At 36.7% G+C, this 20587-nt stretch overlaps 1 protein-coding gene across 2 annotated transcripts in view; it reads right to left on the reverse strand.

The window, feature by feature from the left end:
• Positions 1-20587, reverse strand: part of ATAD2B (ATPase family AAA domain containing 2B) — a 79458-nt gene that overhangs the window by 40398 nt on the left and 18473 nt on the right. The window contains exons 4-15 of one of the 2 annotated variants that reach the window (XM_074581958.1): positions 19538-19691; positions 17214-17316; positions 16544-16652; positions 15123-15239; positions 13595-13670; positions 11706-11804; positions 10408-10519; positions 9543-9658; positions 8592-8766; positions 7713-7801; positions 6549-6708; positions 5518-5608 (exon numbers count right to left, since the gene is read on the reverse strand). In XM_074581958.1, coding sequence (XP_074438059.1) covers positions 5518-5608; positions 6549-6708; positions 7713-7801; positions 8592-8766; positions 9543-9658; positions 10408-10519; positions 11706-11804; positions 13595-13670; positions 15123-15239; positions 16544-16652; positions 17214-17316; positions 19538-19691 — 1401 coding nt within the window. The remainder of the gene's footprint in view (positions 1-5517; positions 5609-6548; positions 6709-7712; positions 7802-8591; positions 8767-9542; positions 9659-10407; positions 10520-11705; positions 11805-13594; positions 13671-15122; positions 15240-16543; positions 16653-17213; positions 17317-19537; positions 19692-20587) is intronic. The other variant, XM_074581959.1, reaches the window with a different exon arrangement.

Raw genomic sequence — 20587 nt, forward strand, 5'->3', positions numbered from 1 at the left:
TACAGGTATATTGAAATATAGTAAGAAATGAATTCCACATTGAGGTTAAAGCAACCTACATTTTCACTATACAGTGTGATATATAGTGTATTTTCAGCCCAGGGTTATAGGTCTGTCATCGCTCTTTCTTTTTCCTTAATATTGTCTGAAGCACGTGTGCAATTCTAACGGGATAGCCCCCCTCCTCCTTTTTTACTTCAATATCTCTACACAAATGTATTTTTTAACAGCAAAGCGGTTTGTTATACTGCATGAACATCAATGACTTTAAACTTTTACAGACTGAGAAAATGAGTAGTATAAACAAAAATGTTTCATGAGTAGAATATGCAAGAGATGAAATCTCTTGTTAAAAAAAGCATACTGTGGACTCTTGGAAAAACATGAACTTTTACTATCAAGAAAAATGATTCCGACTTTTTAGAGTTTCACAGTTTTACTAATATAATCGAAAGAGTAGAACAACTATTAAAAAGCATTAGAATTTTAATTCACATCAGCTTTTAAATATCTACAGGTGGCTACCTAAAATTGCTTAATCATCATTACTGAAAAATACAGATCTGATAATTATGAAATACTGAGAGACTTAATACCTCTGTGTCTTTTGCAGTACTAACGGTTTGGGAGCCTTCCCCAGGGCTAGAAATTAGATTTCAAATTTTTCCATATCTCTCAGCAAGAGACATTAATATGCCACTGGATTTTGCAGCACCATAGCTCCATCTTTCAAAAAACGTAAAACATTATTCCAGCAGGAAAACGCTTTCAGAGAATTATAGCCACTATAGGAAAATGGGTTGCACTGAGGTATCGCCACATAAAAGTTCATGGTCTTGCAACAAAGTGTTTATAGAAGCTAATTAATCAATTCTTTAGTAAATTATTCTCGATCAATCTTTTTTTTTTTAACTAGACTTCCTCCTCCCTGCCCGGTCTTACACCTTTTTGCACTTTTTCTATGCTATTTTTGTATTGGTCTTTCGGCAGCACCACGTCCCAAAACTGAAGCCCGCCTCGTTTCTCTCTTTATCCCCTGCTGTTCTTTCAGTGCTGCTGCCACGTACATTTTTACAAGATCCATACAGCAACAAGCAACAAAGCTGATTCCATCAACAATGTTGAAAATTAAAAAAAGGAAACAATTAATACAGAAGATTTCATTTCCATCCCCATCTTTCAGAGATATAAATTTGGTGGACAATAATAAGAGATACAAACTTTTCAGCTATAAAGATGACTTAAATTGACTGAGACTTCAAATTCCACCGAAGTTTCTCCTATCTACTTGAAAATAATTTTTAAAAAGCAAAACAAAACCCAGATGGAAGATCACCATAAATATCAGACTCCTTCTGAAACTTTTAAACTGAGCTTTCCATTTTTATAAAAAGGTTAGTACAATCATAGTGTAAACTCGACAAGCACACGCTGTGACTGTTACCTAAAAAGTATGTAGCAATTCACATTCGCAAGTTACCTTGAAATAAATACACATGACATTTGAAATATGTTCAAATACATCCACTATATTAGTCAGTAGGCAATTAAGCATTTTCAGCACTAAGGTTATTTTTTTTTTTAACTAACCCCCCTCATGAAATCGAACCCACGCAGGCACACTCCACCACCCACGTGAACCCTTTAGACAGTAGCTAGAGGTGCATCAGAGAAACCAAAGTCAAGGTTTTTCCTCTAAATTCTGCTTTGTTCTTTCAATATCAGGTATCACATTCCCATTTAAATTGGTCCACTCACCTAACAAGCATACTGGATTAAACAAAAAATTGGGGGGGGGGGGGGGGACACACACTAAACCGAAGCTTAAATGAAAAGATGTGCTAGAGATATACAGCAACCTGAATGCCTATCACCTTAAAACTAGTTTAGCGTCTTTGTGACAAAAGATTCAGAAGCTCAGGAGCTATATCCTTTCCAATTTTTCTATTAATAAATGCTGTAATATCACTTTCTAACAGTCATTTTAATCACCGCTTGTACATCTCCAAAGAATTGCAAAATTAGGAAATAATAGCCTGTAGCCTATTTTTAAAATTATATTCTCAGGTGATGAGATACACAATTAGTCTCCATTTCTACTTTTCATTTCTCAGGAGCAATTACATTTGAAGAGTAGTAATTGGTGTCTCTTTTCGAGGGACTCTCTTGTGCATACTGTACATCCATTTCAGTGACAGGAAAACTGCAAAAATCCTGTATCTTGTGGAACATTAAAGAGCTTTTTATTTACTAAGAAGTAAATGCACACTGATTAAGAGGAAGAAGAACAAGAGTAAAGTACTGTCAAAGCAAAATAAAATGTATCATCCCAACAGTAAATAACCTGAATTTATTTTTGCCCAAATTGACACTATAACATAGAACCAAGGTTCAGTGCATTTGCTTCCATTTTCGAAGCATCTCACAAAGGATGTTCAACTTGGCAGGCAAAATGTGCCGGAACACCTTAACTTAGCGCCGAACAGGTATTCTTGTCAAGTAGCCCATTTTGTTCTGCCCATCACGACTGCGCTCTGCTAAACATTTGCGAAGGACAACTTTTAAAGAGCAGGACCGCAAACAAGCAGGTTCCCACGTAGGTTTTTGAAGAACACATTTTGATCACTGAAATTTTAAAGTCATAGTCTTCCACTTCTACTGTGCAGCAATTATGTCCTCTCTAAAATTCCTTCTGCGTCATATTCCCCAAAAATCTACAACAAACAGCTACTGAGCTAGGTCAAACATTCAGGTGAACAATCTTCACCACTTTTTATGATTTACATCACATAACTCCCTACAATTCCTAAAATGGACTGCAGGGAAAGCAAGTTAGCAAACAACTCAGCACGATGACAGAAGTGAAAAATAAGTATTATGGTTGGGTTTTTTTTAAATTGTGACAAACACGAACACTAACGCCAAAACTTCCCCCTCCATCATTACATTATGATGGGAGAAAAAAAGAAAAATCTAACAAGATATCCTTTTGTCACAAAATGCTCCTGCAACAATAAGCACAGAACATTTTTAACAAACATCTTGAGAATGATGGTTTGCTTCTCTTATAATTCTATTTAACATTACTTCAATAACCCTTATTACATTGTAAAGAGCCAACTGCAAGATGACAGATGGAGGAATTCACACTTTTTCAGTTGCTAATATGTTTTGTTTCCTACAAGACTTTGAGTTAAAAGGCAACAGTCTCTCTACCTACAGAAAGGTATCATTCAGAACAATGAAGTAAGCACAAGAGGTAAGAAAAGACGTATAAAATTCAGGATAGCTAGGGCCCATCTCCAGTACACACTTCTATGGAGGAAAAAACATAATAATTACTTGAGTTTATTGAAGGTACTAATGAGACACCAATGTTTGGTCTTCTGAGCAGCTTCATGCTCTCCCCAAGCTGCTTCCCTTTGTCTCACACACATTGCAGTTGTGTGGCCACATTCAGTGAAGTGGGTTCTTTTAATTCTCACATACATAGAAATCTAAAAGGTATGTAAATCCCTAACACCTGGGACAAAAATCGACCCTCAGGAAATAACCTATTTTTTGCAAGTCCTGGGGCTTTTTCCTTCTAATTTCTTTATAATTACACCCCTGGATCTTAAAAAAAAAATAATTCTGAGTCGCGTGTACACCTGCTTCCCTAAAGTCATTTACTTTGGTAGTATTTCAGCAGTTTTCTTCACGAGGATCCAGGCGCTTGTGGTTAAGTGTTGCCAAGTTTGCTCAACTGGAGAGAGGTATAAACCATGCTGTGCAAAAAGCCTGTTGAGTCCAGGCAGTTCTGCTTGGGGAACAGAGGCTGTTGGTTTTTTGGGGGGTTTGTTTGTTTTTAAAGAAACAAGAGGAAACGCAGAGCAGTATATGCAGTATCAATGTGACAAGTGCACCAATGAGTCAGATTTGCAGTGGTCATAAAGAATCTGGAAAGGCTGTTTAAATAATTAGTTGCCGCAGATTTCACTTAGAGAAATGATGAGGCAATCTCGAGACGAAGAAGATAAACATGTCTTACTTCAGCTGTTTTAAAAAGTCCTTGTAATACAAAAGGTTTTAATCTTGGATGAATGGAAACATTTAAATTCCAAGATACAGAATGGAGACAATCAAGTGCACAGTACTTGGACAGTAGGAAAGCCACAGAAAATAAAAAAGGGTGTTTCTTTTTGTTAGCTGACTTTTCCACAGAACCAACAGGCTTTACTGGGCACAAAGAACATCTTCCAATCAAACCTACAAACGGCTTTCCCTATGGCTTTGAAATTTTAAAACACGTAATTGTGTTCTCAACACAAAAACATGGTGAATTTTCAAACGACTGGGTTTTATCCCATCTATTCCCCTCTCTCCCACTAAGCAGCACCAACGTCTTTGCACAGCTCAAGCAGAATTTACATGAAATGGGTTTGGCACATGCTGTCTTATACCCGGCAAAGCTTAAACTGGAGTTTGCTGGATAGTTATGTTTTCTCCTCACCAGAAGATGTTGAGGTCTTTGTGCATCAAAAGCGGAGGGATGCTGCTTCGATGATAGATGTCCCTGTGGATGAAGAGGATAATTCGGATGTACTGTAGCTGACTGAATGGACTGATGTTCAATTTAAAGTTCTTATTTCTCTGATGATGGATTCCAATGCACAGATATTTGAGACTGTCCTTTTTCTGAGAACTTCAGTGCTTGTCCAAGCAGATGACTGACACAGAGGATGCATCTTTGCATGACAAATTGTTGAGAAGAGATTGTGGTGTGTGTTTTAGGGTCATTTCCTCTGTTAAATTCACTATAAAACATTTGAATTTATTTCTGATTAGCTTTTAAGCAGCAGGTTTATCTTGAACAACCATCCTCCATTCAGTACAGCAGGTCTTTGGGTGCTCCAAAGGTATATTTAATGTACTCATGGTGTGGTGCTTTTTTTTTGTCGCCTGCCTGTATCTACACTTTGGGGTTGTTCTGTGCTGACAATCTCAGAAAAAATTCATCTTTAGAAAGGCTGGTTAGTTTGTTGGAGTTCTGCCAGAGGAGAGCATGCCAGTCAGTAAAAATGAAAAAGAAAAAAAAAAGAAAACAAAAACCAAAAAAAACACCCCAAACCAAGTACTGATGTTTTCTTCCCTCCACAAGTAGACAGAGAAAAACCCCAAGCCTTCCTACCTCTTCTGTAATAAACTAATTTAATGCGAAGTCTACCTAAAGATTCCAATTCCCACTTCATTTTGCTTCTCTTTGAGGGTACGCATCCTATATAGGGGCAGCGATGTTACAGAAAGGAAACAGGATAATTTTATTTTCAAATGACTACTAGCTACTCATGTCATGTTTTAGTAAGACAGAAGCATATTTTGTTATTACAAAAAAAAAAAAAAAAAGAATTTTGTTGAAAGTACAGAAGTTTAGAAAGGTAAAAGTAATAAAATATCCTGATACATTTAACATACTTTCAGAGTTTTACACAGAAGAGAAAGCATCTATAGCGAAAGTACTAACATCAGAACACTCACCAACACATTTTTCAGCTAGCTCTCCTAAGAAAGGATCTGACAATTTGGGGTTCCAATCCCTGGTATGAATTTGTAAAATGTGCTTTCGTGCCTGATTTAAAAGAAGGAAAAAAAAAAAAAAAAGGTCAAAATTAGCAAGCCAAAGCCACGTCATAATATTTTGGACAAAAATGTTATTTATTCATGTGAGTATGAAGTTATTCTACCTGTTTTTGACATGTCACTGAGACGCATTAAAGGAGAACATACTACTCAAAAGTCTCTCAAGAGCAAAGATTTTCCATTCTTTTTTAATTTCCTATATAAGCAGTAATTTTTTCAGTATAGCAGTTACACATTTTAATTGCGGTTTAATCAACAACATTATTATACATGAACTGATCAAAACTAATTTTCTAGTAGGAATTATCGTAATTTTATCATTTAATTTTTAATTGCTGCATCTATGATTAACGGCTTCTACTGTCAAACGCCTCACCAAATAATTTATTGCTGAGCATATACACATGAATTCCCAAACTATTTTATTTTAAAATTCCATAGAATCCAAATAAATCTATCAATATGCCAAGTAAATTTAATTTTAAGTATAAATTCATGAAATATTATGGCTGAGTTTACAGAAGTCTAGAACAAGGAACTGAAGTGTTCCTGTTGCCATTGTAATAATGTCCAGCTTTGCATGGACAATTTTTAGCTGTCCACATGATAATAAAGCTGTTTCTCTACCACAACTTCCGAAACCCCAATAGTTACGGCTCATTATACAAATCTATACAAAACCAGAGTTTTCAGATAAGCAATTCAGTTTAACGCTAACAATCTACCTCTTCATTTATAGTCTGAAGATTTGACATTCAATACAACTTTATATATACCATCGATTTGTTTTTACTAAAAATGTCTTCCTAAAATTAAAACACCCTTACAGGTAAGAATGCATGTTGTTATTTCATAAGCTTGGTTGGCAGGCATTCAAATGTTTAATATACCAGAAACCTTTATTAATAAATCTCCTTTGTAAGTTTTACCTTTTGATCAGGCAAGTTGAAAAGAAATTCCCTGTCAAAGCGACCAGGTCTCCTGAGTGCAGGATCTATAGAATCCAGTCTGTTTGTAGCACCAATGACAACTATTTCACCTCTATTATCCAGTCCATCCATGAGGGCAAGAAGAGTAGACACTATAGAGCTAAAAGAGAGTTTTCAAAAAAAGAATGTATAGAGAACACTGCATGAATTTTTACTTTTGCAACAGCAACATTCATCATTTCAAAGAAAAAAATCTAATTTAAAAAACCCATGGCATAACTGTTTCAAGTCTCAAAGCAAAAAGGACCCTTTTGATACAATCTGTACTATACCTAATATTATGACCCCAGTAAGGATTACATCAAATTCAGACTTCCTCCTTTAAGAGTTTTGGAGAATGTGAGCTCAGGAAGCCATTTATTGCAGCTCTGAAAAGTTCTCTTCCGTTACCAGCGTGTGCATCATCCTGTTTAGAGCAACTGTAGCACCAGGCAGAAGGTGCATCAAGACAAAGCCACATGTTCCCATAACCTCCTAGTCTGCTGGCCCTAAAGTTTCCCTCCAGCCCCCCCCAGTTGAGTGGAGGGAGAGATACATACAAATGCCATCACCTATTAAACAGAAGTGCATTGCCACAAAAAGTGCAGCAAAACTGAGATTGAAGGCAGCCAGGAAACATTTCAGCCAGCAGTAAACTGTTGTAAAAACGTGTTTTAAAAAAAATGACACAACAGCAACTCAGAGAAGTTTGCACATCACTCCATCCAGAATTAAAAGGATAGGGGTGTCCAGTTCATTCAGAGAACATTACAATCATTTTAGAATAATTTTTTTTCCAACTTATTCTATTGGGCTGGTATCAGACCATCTGTTTACAGTACGAAACCAGCAACCAAAAGAAAGGCTGTGGAAATCTTGAAGCTAATAATGTGGCTGAAGAGTGATCTCCACTACAATTCGATTCCCAGCAAATTGCAGTCTGTCTGAAGAACTGAAAAGATGACTTTCGACACCAAAAAATCTCAACGATCTCTCCTTTCTAGTGTAAGTGGGCTTAAAGCAAAAGTAAAAACCTTTCTTGGGAACTGAGTAAAACTACACTTAAGAGTTTACCTAGATAATGTAGAATGTACCAAGATAATGGTAGCATATGAGAAACATTACCTGTGAATCTGATCTTGCCTACTAGAACGAACTGGAGCCAAGCCATCTATTTCATCAAAAAAGATTATAGAGGGTCTCATCAAGTATGCCTGGTATGCAAAACAAAAAATGGAATTCACTGTTAATTCATAATTTCTCCGTCAACATTGAAAACAGTTGGTTTTTATTACAAAGCGTTAACGTGCAAACCTAGCACATATATTGAGACACCTTAACAAAGCGTACAGTCTGAAAACAAAACTGCATTTTCAACTACCGTTACTGTTTCAGATAAAGCAAAAAAGCCTGCATTCTCCTTTGAATAAGCAAGATGGCACCAGCGTATCAGTTTTACCGTGTGTTGGAGAGATTAAAGACAAACTGAGACCCTTTATACTCAGTTACAGAAAACAGTATCTTATCTACTGATAACCTGTTTGTTTAGACATGTGTCTGAAAACAGCTTTTGTGTAACTGCATTTCGCTGCTTTATGTGACTCTCTCTCCTGTCCATCATCTTCCAAGCCAAATAAGGACACTAAAATATACACACAGCTGATGCAATCCTGCATCCTCCTCTATTTAGCATTTATCTTGAACATGCCAGTCAGACTCTAAGTCACTGATTTATATTTTTTTTCCAATTTTCATCCAAACTACTTTGTCTGCCTCGTTAACAGACAAGTCAAGTGACTTCTTCCTCTCAGTTTTAAGAGCCAGAAAAAACTGTTGACAGCATTACGCTTTTTCTTCATCTAAATATATAATGTTGACAAATCCTGCCCAATCTATGAAAATTTACAGTTATTTAGTTTCAATTGCAAATAACGTTGGCTGCCTAAAACACAAAAAAACAACATATAGATAAAAGTATAAGAAAAATATATATTTTCTTCTAACCTGATCAAAAAGGAGTCGAAGCTGACGTTCAGATTCACCAACCCACTTACTGAGACAGTCTGCTCCTTTCCTCATAAAGAAAGCCACCTTTTTGTCTCCTTGACTGCATTCGTTAGCTAGAGCTCTAGCTACCAAGGTTTTACCTGTTCCAGGAGGACCATAGAATAAACAGCCCCTGAAGATAAATGGATCAACACAGTCACAAACTTATTTTATGTCTCCTGAAAAACTCCAAGTCAAATTTTATAACGAAGACAGGGAGCCTGGAGAAGAAAGACTTAAGTTCTAGTATTATTATGTAGTGTATTCAACATGACGTCATAAAAGCTAAGTTTGTTTTATGCTTTCAAATATATAAATTTTTGCTTTGTAGAGAACATTAATCAAAGGCATATTAAGCTTCTAAAGGATTGTTTTACACTAAATACCCCCTCAAATATTAAATCTTAGGTAATACTTGAATCAGTGTTTGCTACTTCTTTGAAGAGATGTACTTCCTTTAAATGACAAAATATCCCCAAATTTTCGATTTACTTAGATTATGTGTACCCATTTAAATCACGCACCAAAATGCCTGATTAATAAATATTAAAACCATAATATAAAACTAGTGAGATTACTTCTATAAAAGAAACATCAGCATTTAGCCTGATTTACTAAAGTACTTGAGAACATAATGGGAAAAAAGGCAAGGTACTACTAAACAGAACACTTGAGAATTCTTTCTTTAACCAAATTTTTTACTTTCCTACCACAAGAAAAATAAACTAGATTTTTGTAACTCTTTATCCCACTTATTACATTCTAATAGACAAGTGGGGTAGCACACATGTAAGTCTATTTGAACTGTAAACACTTCAGGGAAAGAATGAATCTCCTATGTGTTTTCAAGTGAAGCATTCTTCAGAGATTAATAAAATAAAATAGAATAATAAGAGTAAATACACCTACCTTGGTGGCTGAATTTTGAATTTTTCAAATATTTCTGGATAGAGAAGAGGAAACACTACCATTTCCTTAAGTGCAAGGATGTGATGGCTCAATCCCCCTATACTATCAAAACGCACCTTAGAAAAAAAGAAAACCGAAGCATATATTGTAACAGCTTTCCACAACAGGACCTTTGCTTATTTTGTAACATATTCGAAAACAAATTACAAACAACGCTGCATTTATCAACATGAGTTTCCTGAATTTTGAAAGTGTAGAAAAAGTTGAGAAAGTCAACTCTTGGTTGCCCACGTGAGGTTTACCTGGTTCGCAAGATAACTCTGACAGGGACGCCTGGACATCTACAGAGATCCAGCCTGAGAGCATTTTTAAGCTCAGGTACAGCATAACGTGACTATAGTCAATGTATTTCTAGACAATGGTTCAGCTCTAATAAGAATTCAGCAGCTTCTGCACAACACACAACCATAAGCTACTGTGCATCGTAGCCATCGTGCATAAGCACATGGCTAGCACTGAGTTAACCAACCCAGGTGGTCAATACTCGTGTTTTCTGCGCTGCTCAGTTTATCCCAGTTTCTACTACTACAGGTAATCGCCAACTGACTATGAACAAAGAAACACAGTTGAGCAATTGATATGCTGGTCTGCTACGGCATGTATGCAGCCTGTTGATTACCTACAGGCTAAAAGGAAGTGCTTTGTAGCCCAAAGGAATAAACAGACAACAGCTTTGGAAAAAAAAAAATCAAAAAAGATCAGTGAGCTTATTATGAATTTACTTCAACTCTAAATGAGAGGCTGTGGTGAATTCTGGTTATGCAACATTGGAGGAAAGAGAATAAAACGTTTTAACAAAACCTACCGATTTATCAACAATCATAGGGTCAACATCAGCCAAACTTGCCCCAACTTTCACACGTTCTCGCAGGATTCCACTAGCTAAGTCTTCTGCTCTAAAGTTTAAAGGCAGGCACCTGTCCAACAACAAAAAAACCCCACCAAATAAATATTGCTCTGTTTTGATCATTCTGCTGGAATGGGAAGAACCAAGAGATTAAAAGCCTTCTAATGTCTAAAGAGACAACCTTCCTGGATTGATACGGTAATCAAAACAAACCTTTTTATTGGGGGAACTGTTCTTGTATATCCAGAAGTTCCTTAAATGTAAAGATAATTTTATGCTTCCATACAGATATTCATTCCAATCCGGAGAACTAGGCTGGACTGACTATTTTGATTAAACACAGAAGAAACAACATTGACCAAAATAAAAGGACACTCTCCACTGGCAGTGATGATCTGCATACCTTCAGTATGGTAAGAAAAGGATTAACAGTACAAGGAAAACAATTTTAAAAAAAAATAGCTCATTACAGTCCAAAGAAAGGAAATAAAAATATTTCTTGCAGATCAGCCATAACTCACATCCACTTGTTCCAGCTTCTTAATGTCTACAAAGAAGCTTTAAGCCCCTACACAGATATTATGTCAGGTCAAATACACAGTTAAAAGAAGGAAGAAAGGTACCAGTGAGATACAGGTTACACTTGGAACTACACTTTTGGTAGTTGTACAACTTTGGAATTCCCCAGTTTGGGAAAAGGAATGGTGTGGCAGACAGGAAGAGACGGAAGAAGAAAGAGGAGGAAACACTTTTTTTTCTGTTCCGTTTCCAAACAATGTTTCTGTGGCAGCAAGTAAATTTACTGATACACCTTCTAGATCTTCCACTTTCAGGTAACTGGTGAATAAATGTAAGGTCAAAAAAGTATGTGCTGGGTGTGCAGAATGCACGTATTATTGCACAACAGGAAGAGAGAAGACTAAGAGCTAGTATTAGGAGTACAACTGAACTAACTGGGACCAAGTAACACCAAGAATAAAATTCCATTTTGACAGGAGTTGTTTGTTTTATAATACAACTGAATCAGATATTCTTATCTTTACATCCTTTTACCACTATTGTTAATTATCTACTCATAAGACTTCAAAATCCATGTTAATATATAACCAGCAATCTTCTTGCACTGTGTCTGCAGGCAATCACAGATGGAATCAAAAAGGTCTGCAGAACTGACAGAACATTATAGAATAGTTCTGCTTGTTTTCTCCTGAATAATAAAAATCAAACCTTCCCAAAGACCAAGGATCTTTTCATACCTATTTCTTGCTCTGGCCATGCTTTTAGATTTTCTTCTTTCAAAACGTTCTTCATCTGAAGAGGTTGTATCACTGCTGTGAATGGCATGCTTCTTTCTCCTATTGAAGTGGTAAAATAAACATAAAACTCAGTCCTTTCCGTAGTAGAACAGCATGTTTTGATTCTTTTATAAAAATAAAATCGAGACAGCAAATACAGTACTGTTCAGGCCTAAGATGCATGCGAATTCTGGTTTTATTAAGTATCAAAATAATCTGGGAGGGGAACATCTTTTACTGTCACAGGGGTATCCGATTTCAACATGAACATTAGTAAAACAGTAGATGCCCATAAGATATGTCGTCCTGTCCACGTTACCTCAGCAAGTATGACTGAGTAGTCAATCAATAAGCTGCTGAAGTCCATCAGACAGCTCAGGAAAGCTTCCAACCACTTTAGCCACCTCCAACACAACAGAATAATCATGATCTCCTTCCTCAAATTCATGCTTCCCTTTAAATATTCTTTGAAAAAATTCCCTACTTCCTAAAGCATATGGTCTCTTTTTATGAGGACATTAATTCTGAACAGCAAAATAGCTTTACAAAATATCTGTACAGTATTTTAAAATCTGATCTGAATCTAAGTATAAGTACTACTCAAAGCCTGCACGACTTAGCATGACTTATTTTAGTATGACAGTATTTCAGAAAACTGAGTATTCCAGAAATAGAGAAAAGTACATTACATCTTCTGTAAAAAAAAGGTGTTTAGTTTGGTATAAGTTTAAAAAAAGTCGGCCCTTTTTTGCACGAAAAAGTTGGCTTCTAGTAAGAATTCATGTATTTTTAGCGAATATAGTGAGCTGCATCTTTTGTATGAACATGATAATCCACTGGCTGGCCGTTTTTTGCCAAAGGATAACATAGTCAATCAGTTTTACTGTTTGATGACCAAAAATTAGGTACATTTAAAACCATATCAAAGAGAATATCATGCCATTAGGAAAAAATTTTATGACAGTGTCCTGTCAAGAAAGGAAAAAAAGAGAGTGGAGCAACGAGCATGCTAGGACTGAGGGGATGCTTTCACACTCTTTACATCTTACTAGCAAGTACAAGTCCTGAGATTACCCAACAAAATGTCTTACGCACTTTAAGACCGAAAAACCAGCTCTCCAAAATTAAATGTTTTTATTTATATTACAAAGAAACTTGTGGAATTGTATGATTCTGCTATTATTTTATTTACTTTTCATATTTTCCCTATGCCATTAAATTGAGCAATAAGACAAGAGTTTCAGCTAAGACTAGCATTCATTTACTGAGATTCTGTTCACGGACAGGTTCATCTTTCTGAAGTTTTGAGTAAGTTTATTTTTTAAAAAATGTATTAAGCTCTGATCTCATCTATTTTGTTAAATAAAGCCTATTGACAGTTTCCAAGACAACTTGGTGTATTCCAGACTTTTTTGACACAAAAGAGTCAAAAATGCTGCTTGGTAAATATTTTATTAAATTGTTAATATTACTTGATGAAATTTGAACTGGAAGAAAACAAAAAACATTACCCTGATGTGTTTATTTTTGTAGACTAGAAAGGGGATATTTTGTTAAACTGCTGCTCTGGATTTAAACACTAAATATACGCCGTTACAGAAAAAGCTATGGCGTGCAACGTGCAATTCTCTTTCCGGTCTGTTTATCACAAAGCTTCTTCTGGTATTATGAGGAGCTATGAAAGTCATCTTTGTATGCTGATCAGGATCTGAACTTAAGATACAATTCAAGACTGTCACATACGTGTGAATGAACTGTACAACTCACTAAAGAATGTTTTGCAAATTAAAAGCTAACAGAAACGTACTGAGGGAAAGCAAACAACTGCGTACCAAAAGACTGACATTTACCTGATATGGCTTCTTCTTGCAGGAGATCTGTGAATATCAAACAGTGTGTTTTCCCTCTTTTTTTGATGAGCTGGCACTGAGTAAGAGAAGGTACAGGTTTGTAACATCAATTACAAAAGAATAATAAACTAATTTAAATGCAGCACAAAGATGCTAGATTACTGCCTTACCAATAATGTTATCACTAGTTTCTCTGAAAGCTCAAATTAAGAAAAGAACTGGGGGGGCGGAGGAAAGTCAAACCTTTTATGCTTTATTTCACTATCACCATACTTGGCTTGATACAGTCATGGGAATTCACAATTCCATCCTCAGCCTCCTCAAATTACACAGCTATGGCTATCACGGCACAGAATGTAATTCATCCAGGGCACTAGCATTTTTAGTTTATTTGCAGGACATGAACCTCCCTACAGAAACCTCTTCAGAGCTGCTAACGTGGGATGTCTTGAAATTTCTCTTAACAAATAAACCACAGCATTTCTCTATCACGGTCTTAATTTCCAAGTTGCCTTAAGATGCAACACACTGCATGCACTGCTGTAACCTAAACCAAATGCGCACAGAATACATTACTTTAAACAGAAGGATTAAAAGGTTCAAAGTTAAGAGACACTACGCTGAATCCTGTATGGATCCCTGATGGCATGTTCTGTGAGGAGCAGCTGAGGACTCTGGGTTTGTCTAGTTTGGAGAAAAGGAGTCTGAGGGGTGACCTCATGGCTCTCTCCAGCTTCCTGAGGAGGAGACGTGGAGAGGGAGGTGCTGAGCTCTTCGCCCTGGGATCCAGTGACAGGACACAAGGGGATGGTTTAAAGCTGCATCAGGGGAGGTTCAGACTGGACATCAGGAAGCATTTCTTTACCAAGCGGGTGGTGAAACACTGAACAGGCTTCCTGGAGAGGTGGTCGATGCCTCAAGCCTGTCAGTGTTTAAGAGGCATTTGGGCAACACCCTTAACAACATGCTTTAACTTTTGGTCAGCCCTGAGGTGGTCAGGCAGATGGGTGAGATGACCACTGTAGGTCCCTTTCAACTGAAATAGTCTACATTTCTCACTCTACAGTCTACATTTCTGATCTAGGCAAAATGTGGTTAACAGCTGCTACGCAATTTATGAATTACAGTTATGAATTAGGCTTACCACTCAAGAAGAGAAGCGGTACCTATTTTTTATATGGAACTACCTAATTTATTAGATTGCTTTCTGAATTGAGCTTCTGTTAACTATTTCTTGACCTAAACCCCGTCCACCTCCAACCCTGAGCCCAACACATGGCAGTACTTGCAAAGCTCAATGAGGCAGCACGCACTAGCAACACCACTACCACTGACAAATTGATAGACTGTGTCTCAACAGCCCTATTCACATGGTGAACAGAAGCAGAAGCAAGATGGAAGTCACCGAGTGCTGCCTGGGAACTCTGACAGGGATGAGGAGTAGTCAACCAACTTTTCCCTTCCCACACCCATGGTATTCTTGCAGGTCAGTAGAGCAGAACTGCATGGGCACTGCCTAGTTCCTCACCTATTGGAGGGGCCTGGTATCTTTCAACAGTTTTTCTCTGTCTGAGATTATACGGCCGATCATTTTCTTCTCCCTCGGCTTCTTCTACTTCTATATCTCCATCTTCTTCCTGAGACTCTGTTGGGGGAAAAAAATATTTTCAGAACATTTATACTTGATGCCAGAGCTAACTTCATCCTAAAAATTAACATTTGAACAGACATTGAGAATTATTCCCTTCTTATTAATTTACACTAATTGGCAAATCACTAGAAATTTGAAGACCAAGATAGATCTACAGCATATTGTTAAACTTCCTTCTAGTTTCCCACTAGAAGTGGTTCTGGAAAAGGTGTTTCTGGAAAAGCAACAGAAAGAAAAGTAAATGCAGTCAAATTTAGTTGTAAAGTACTTCAAATACCACTTTTAAAGTATCTTTTTCCTTCAATAATTATCCTTCAAATTAAGAATAATGCCTTTCTTCTCTTTTCCCATAGAAGCCTCAGAAAATCAAATACTTGACAAAGTATGACAATAAATACAACTTTACAATTCACAATATCATTTTTGCACAAAGCAAATGAACACCCTGTATAAAGGTACCACCTAGGTCCATCTATTAAGAGGATCAGAATTTCCATCCATGGATCTCAGAATTAAGCCTGCATTCTTATTAACTGGGACAGACCATACCTCTTACAGCAGTTTCAGTTCAAAATCAAGACACACTACACTGAACCCTGGATGAATCCCTGAAGTTTGAGTCTGATTTCTCAAGGAAGCCAAGCATGCTGTCGATCATGCCATCAAAGTTAGCCATAACCCCTTCTTTCTCAATCATTTTTGAACCCACTGGACAGTTTCATCCAAATTTTGAAAAGAAGGTAGAATTTCAAATACAGGTATAAGCCTTCTAAAATTCAGTGGATGGATAAGACACAGAGACTTTAATAAGTACCTTCCCCAGAGGAAGGATGCACAACTGACTATCACACATTCCTTCTGGTAACTGCCACCTAGCATATGAGAAATAGCGAGTCAGTTACAACATGCATCTAATATGCATCCCATCCTGGCTTCCACCAAAGGATTGTTACAGGGAATATAAGGAAAGCTCCAATTACTTAGTGTTATGGAAAACAGGAGCAAGGGAACATAGTATACAAACATTTAGAAACCAGGCTTTGGTCTGCTAGTTTCAGATAAACTTGCTTTCATTTAAAGAAAACAAGAGATCCCTAAAACTTCTCCTCCTTCTGAAGAGGAGGCATCCTTCAATGTGTACTTATTTGCAATAGTCTTGTTAATTGGTCTATTTAATCCAAAATCAAATCCAAAACCAAACTACTTTCTGTAGTGCAATATAGTGCTATCTTATGTTGGTAAGAGCTTTGTTTTATAAGTATTTCAGACAAACCCTTACAATTCTTTACAACCCATACCTTCTTCTTCCCCTTCTGTGGACACTTCATGATGGTTCTGAATCCCATAGCTATTTCTCCTCAGTGATTTCCTTCTTCTTTTCACTCGAGAATACATATCCATGTTTTCCTGGAATAAAATTCACATACACTCCCATCAGTACTGTCAGCCCATGTCACTCACAGTGTTAGCCCACAGTTCAGTAATACCCCACTTCAGCCCCCACGTCGTTCTCCAACAGGTAGACTACAAGCCTTCCAACGAGTTTTTTCCATCCGCAGGTAGACTACAAAGGCAGTCTCATTTAATATGTGGTAAAGTAAGTCTCTGACAGTACCTAGTCCATCTAATACATAGTTAACATCAGCATCAAGCTATTTTAGGGAACAAAGCAGATAACAGTCCCTGGTCCTGTTTTCAGACTACCAGAGTGTGCTTCAAACCGAAGGAGAATCACCTCAGCATGTCATGAGAGTACGGCAGCCAATTCATCAATAAAGAAAACATGATTTAGTACAAATCCGTTAATTTTGTTCCGAGTTTGAATTTATCACATTTCTTAATGTTACCCACTGAACAGGATCTGAAGCCTTTTGACACAGCTACAGACAAATGTATGGAGATTGCAAAAACAAACATGTTCCCCCTTGATATTACTTTTATCCAAGACCTGAGACACTCTGCACTTACAAATTCTGTATCTGTCCACATCCGTAGCCGTTCTACTTCCCCAGACCGTCTGTTTCTCCTGATGTTAATATTATCCATTTCCTGTAGGACAGCTTCAGCAGTGCTAAAATACATGCGACATTTAACACAAAAAAAAAAATCAGTATTGAAAGAGTAGACATGCAGAACTTTTTACATAGCATCCAACAACTTAACATATCTAATTCTATGGTCTGTTATGGCTATTCCAGAGTCTACAAGTCAACTGCGTATACAAATGAATTAAAATCTGAACATTTTAGGATGGCTACTTGAATCTATCAATTAACTACAGAACCAACCACAATAAAGGAAACTGAAAGATGAACCTACGGAATATGAACTAAGGAGCATGCAAAAGAAGAAATACTGATGCTATTGAAATTTGGGGTTCAAATTAGGCTGCAGCATTTTAAAAAAAATTTTAAAAAAACCTTTTTTGCTCAGTGTAAATAGTAGCTAATAAAGTTGTAATTGCTTAGATGTTAGATTAGGTGTCAGATAAGATTAAGTTTGCAGAATAAGAAAGCAAACCTTTGAACCTACATAACTATAATATTGGGAAAGCAATTAATGCCTCCATCCCATAAGCTTTACAGCTTCTGACCCTGGCCTCAGAAAGACAGTAATACACAAAGGATTATTTTTTTTTCAAATGTTAAATCTGTAACACCTACAATTTCACCATCCATTATTTGACCTCACTACTCTACCATTTCTCATCTACTATTTAATTAGTCTACGTTTTCATTATCTAAAGTATTTGCAAACAGCTGTCAATACAATGGTGGTATATAAATAACAATCTTGGCCAAGATGCTTCACTGCTAAGGCAGAAAACAACAGAGTATTAGCCAGGCCAAGTCAATTATTTGGCCACCTGTCCTGAACACCAAGTTACTGCTCTCTGTTGCGATTATGGTAGATTCCAACTGGAATCCTACTATAATTGTATAATAATTGTAAGAAGGCAGAAACTTTCACTTTCTTTCTTTCAAGCTGTTTAAAAGTAAATCTAAAGGGTGAAATCCTGCCTGGAAAGAAGTCAATGGAAGTTCTGGTGAAAGAAGTCAATAAAGTCAAGATTTCATTACGAGCGCCCCTCTCAATTTTAATCATTTTTTATAAAATATCTGTGATGTGTGATATAACCACTTCAAGTAAAATCATGCTATATTTTGCTATCAAAGAAAATAGGGTTGGAGGGGACCTGCAAAAGTCCACCTACTCTGCCAGGCAAGAACAAACTACACAACAGCTAAAATCATTCCTGACAGACATTTGTCTAACCTGCTCTTAAAAAACTTCCAATGATTATGGGACACACTGTTATCAGTATAAGTTCATATATAGACTTCAGTACCATGATCTTATCAAATTACAATCTTCATGGTAGACTTTTTCCTATTGTTGATGAGGAGAGGGAGATTCAACTGCAACTAGAAAAATAAATGTAACTCAATATAATTATTTGTAAACTGATACCAAGTAGTTACTGAGTAAATTGAAAATTAAATTAATAAACGATTCAATAGAATACATTTAACAATAAATATCAGACTTGGCAATTAAATGCTTATGTTTAAATAATTTTCCAAGCACTAGAGCAAGCAGTCTCTCACAGATGTAACTATTAAAACCCATTTTACAGGTGGGAAAAGTGAGACATATTAAGTGACCTGCCCAGGGCCACGCAGAAATAGTATTTCAAGAAAAGCATTTCTGGCTCCCATTCCTGTGCTCAGACCAGACCGTGCCCCTCTCTCTGACCTACTTTGTCTGCACAGTAAATGCAAAAAAGTGACACCCACCCTATGTGAATTACTAACAAATGGTTAAAAAGAAAAAAAAAAAAAAAAGAAAAGCAAGCTACAAACTTTTGATATTTTATGATCAAAATCATACAAGCAAAATCTAGAAAGCTTCCAAGTCACTAATCACCAATTTGCACACGTTTAGGGTATCACTACATAAACGGGTTACTAAGAAACAAACTAGAGTGTGGATTTACAGCATGTCAGCCACTCTGCAATAACCACCAACATACACAGGTTTATCCAGGTGTAAACACGGAGGAGCTTACTCCACGTTGGAAGTCTGGTAGGTTGCTTTGCGTTTACAGCAGGGATAACAGGCGGTTACAGCACAGGACCCAGCCTGTAACTCAAACCACAGTCTAGCTTGCTTCAACGCTAATACATTCCCACAGTAAAACACACAGATGGCACTGGAAAACAGGGTTTTCTAAGCTTTTTAAAAAAATCATTAAGATGCTTTGTGAATTCCACTGAAGTACCCCCACATACCTGTTTACTAGCTGATCAAACAATAAACTCTGATTCAAAGTCTCAAATCTGTTTTTCCTGGACCGACAACTTTTTCTGACTTCTATATCTCCGTTTATGCAAGCATGGTCCCCATCTCCCTTTTTTTCCCCTCGAAGGGGATGGCTTTTGAGAGCTAAGAGAAATTTGTATTACTACTTCAAAATGCAGGAAACAACATTTTCACAAACAAGAATTAGTAAGAGAATACTTAGCAAGGACAATAAACCAAAAGTTATGGAGCACAGGATGAACACCCTTACATTCACTAAAGAAACATATGTTTTAAATTCTTATCAAAGTTGTTTTACAAGCTATTTCTTCAGACTCGAGCTTGTTTCATTATATAATCTTATTTTATGATGAAAATTTGGCATTCAAATATCCAATATTTTTAAGTTAACACCAATACTAAAATGCACGCTTGTCCCACAGTTTCAATTCTTAGTCTTTCAAATACAGTATCGAAAGGTCAGATGTAACGTATTGATTTTACAAGCAAATTTATATCAGCTACTCTGTACAGTACCAAACAAGAAGAGATTCCCACTGCTGATTGTTCCTTAGGCACCACAATAAATACTAAAAACACCAAATATGCTTAATGGATTAACACTTACAGAGAGTCAACATAGAACTAAATGAGACAGAACTGATGAAAAAGGGATACGAAAGACAAAGTGGTTTTAGCTGAAATATGCGATGAGATGGCAAGTATGTAAGGTCCAAGAATATAGGAAAATTGTTCAAAATAGCAGGAGCTGCAGACAAGGCAGGTCTCTCTAAAGCAACAGTAGAGTTAAGTAATGTTAAGAACCATAGAAGGCCAAATTTTAGATGAGCAAAGAGTAAGTAAATTAAAGAGACCAGCTGGGAGAGGAAGGCTATAATTAGTTCGTAACAGTAAATTTAGGAATTAAGGAAAACATCAAGATCATGGCCAAGAGGTCTGAATTGAGAAGAGAAATGGACTTTCATCTAAGAATGTTCCCCACGTGCACAGAGAGCATCCAAGATGCTGACAGAAGAAAA

This window comes from Larus michahellis, chromosome 3, assembly GCF_964199755.1.
Source record: "Larus michahellis chromosome 3, bLarMic1.1, whole genome shotgun sequence".
Taxonomy (NCBI): Eukaryota; Metazoa; Chordata; class Aves; order Charadriiformes; family Laridae; genus Larus; species Larus michahellis.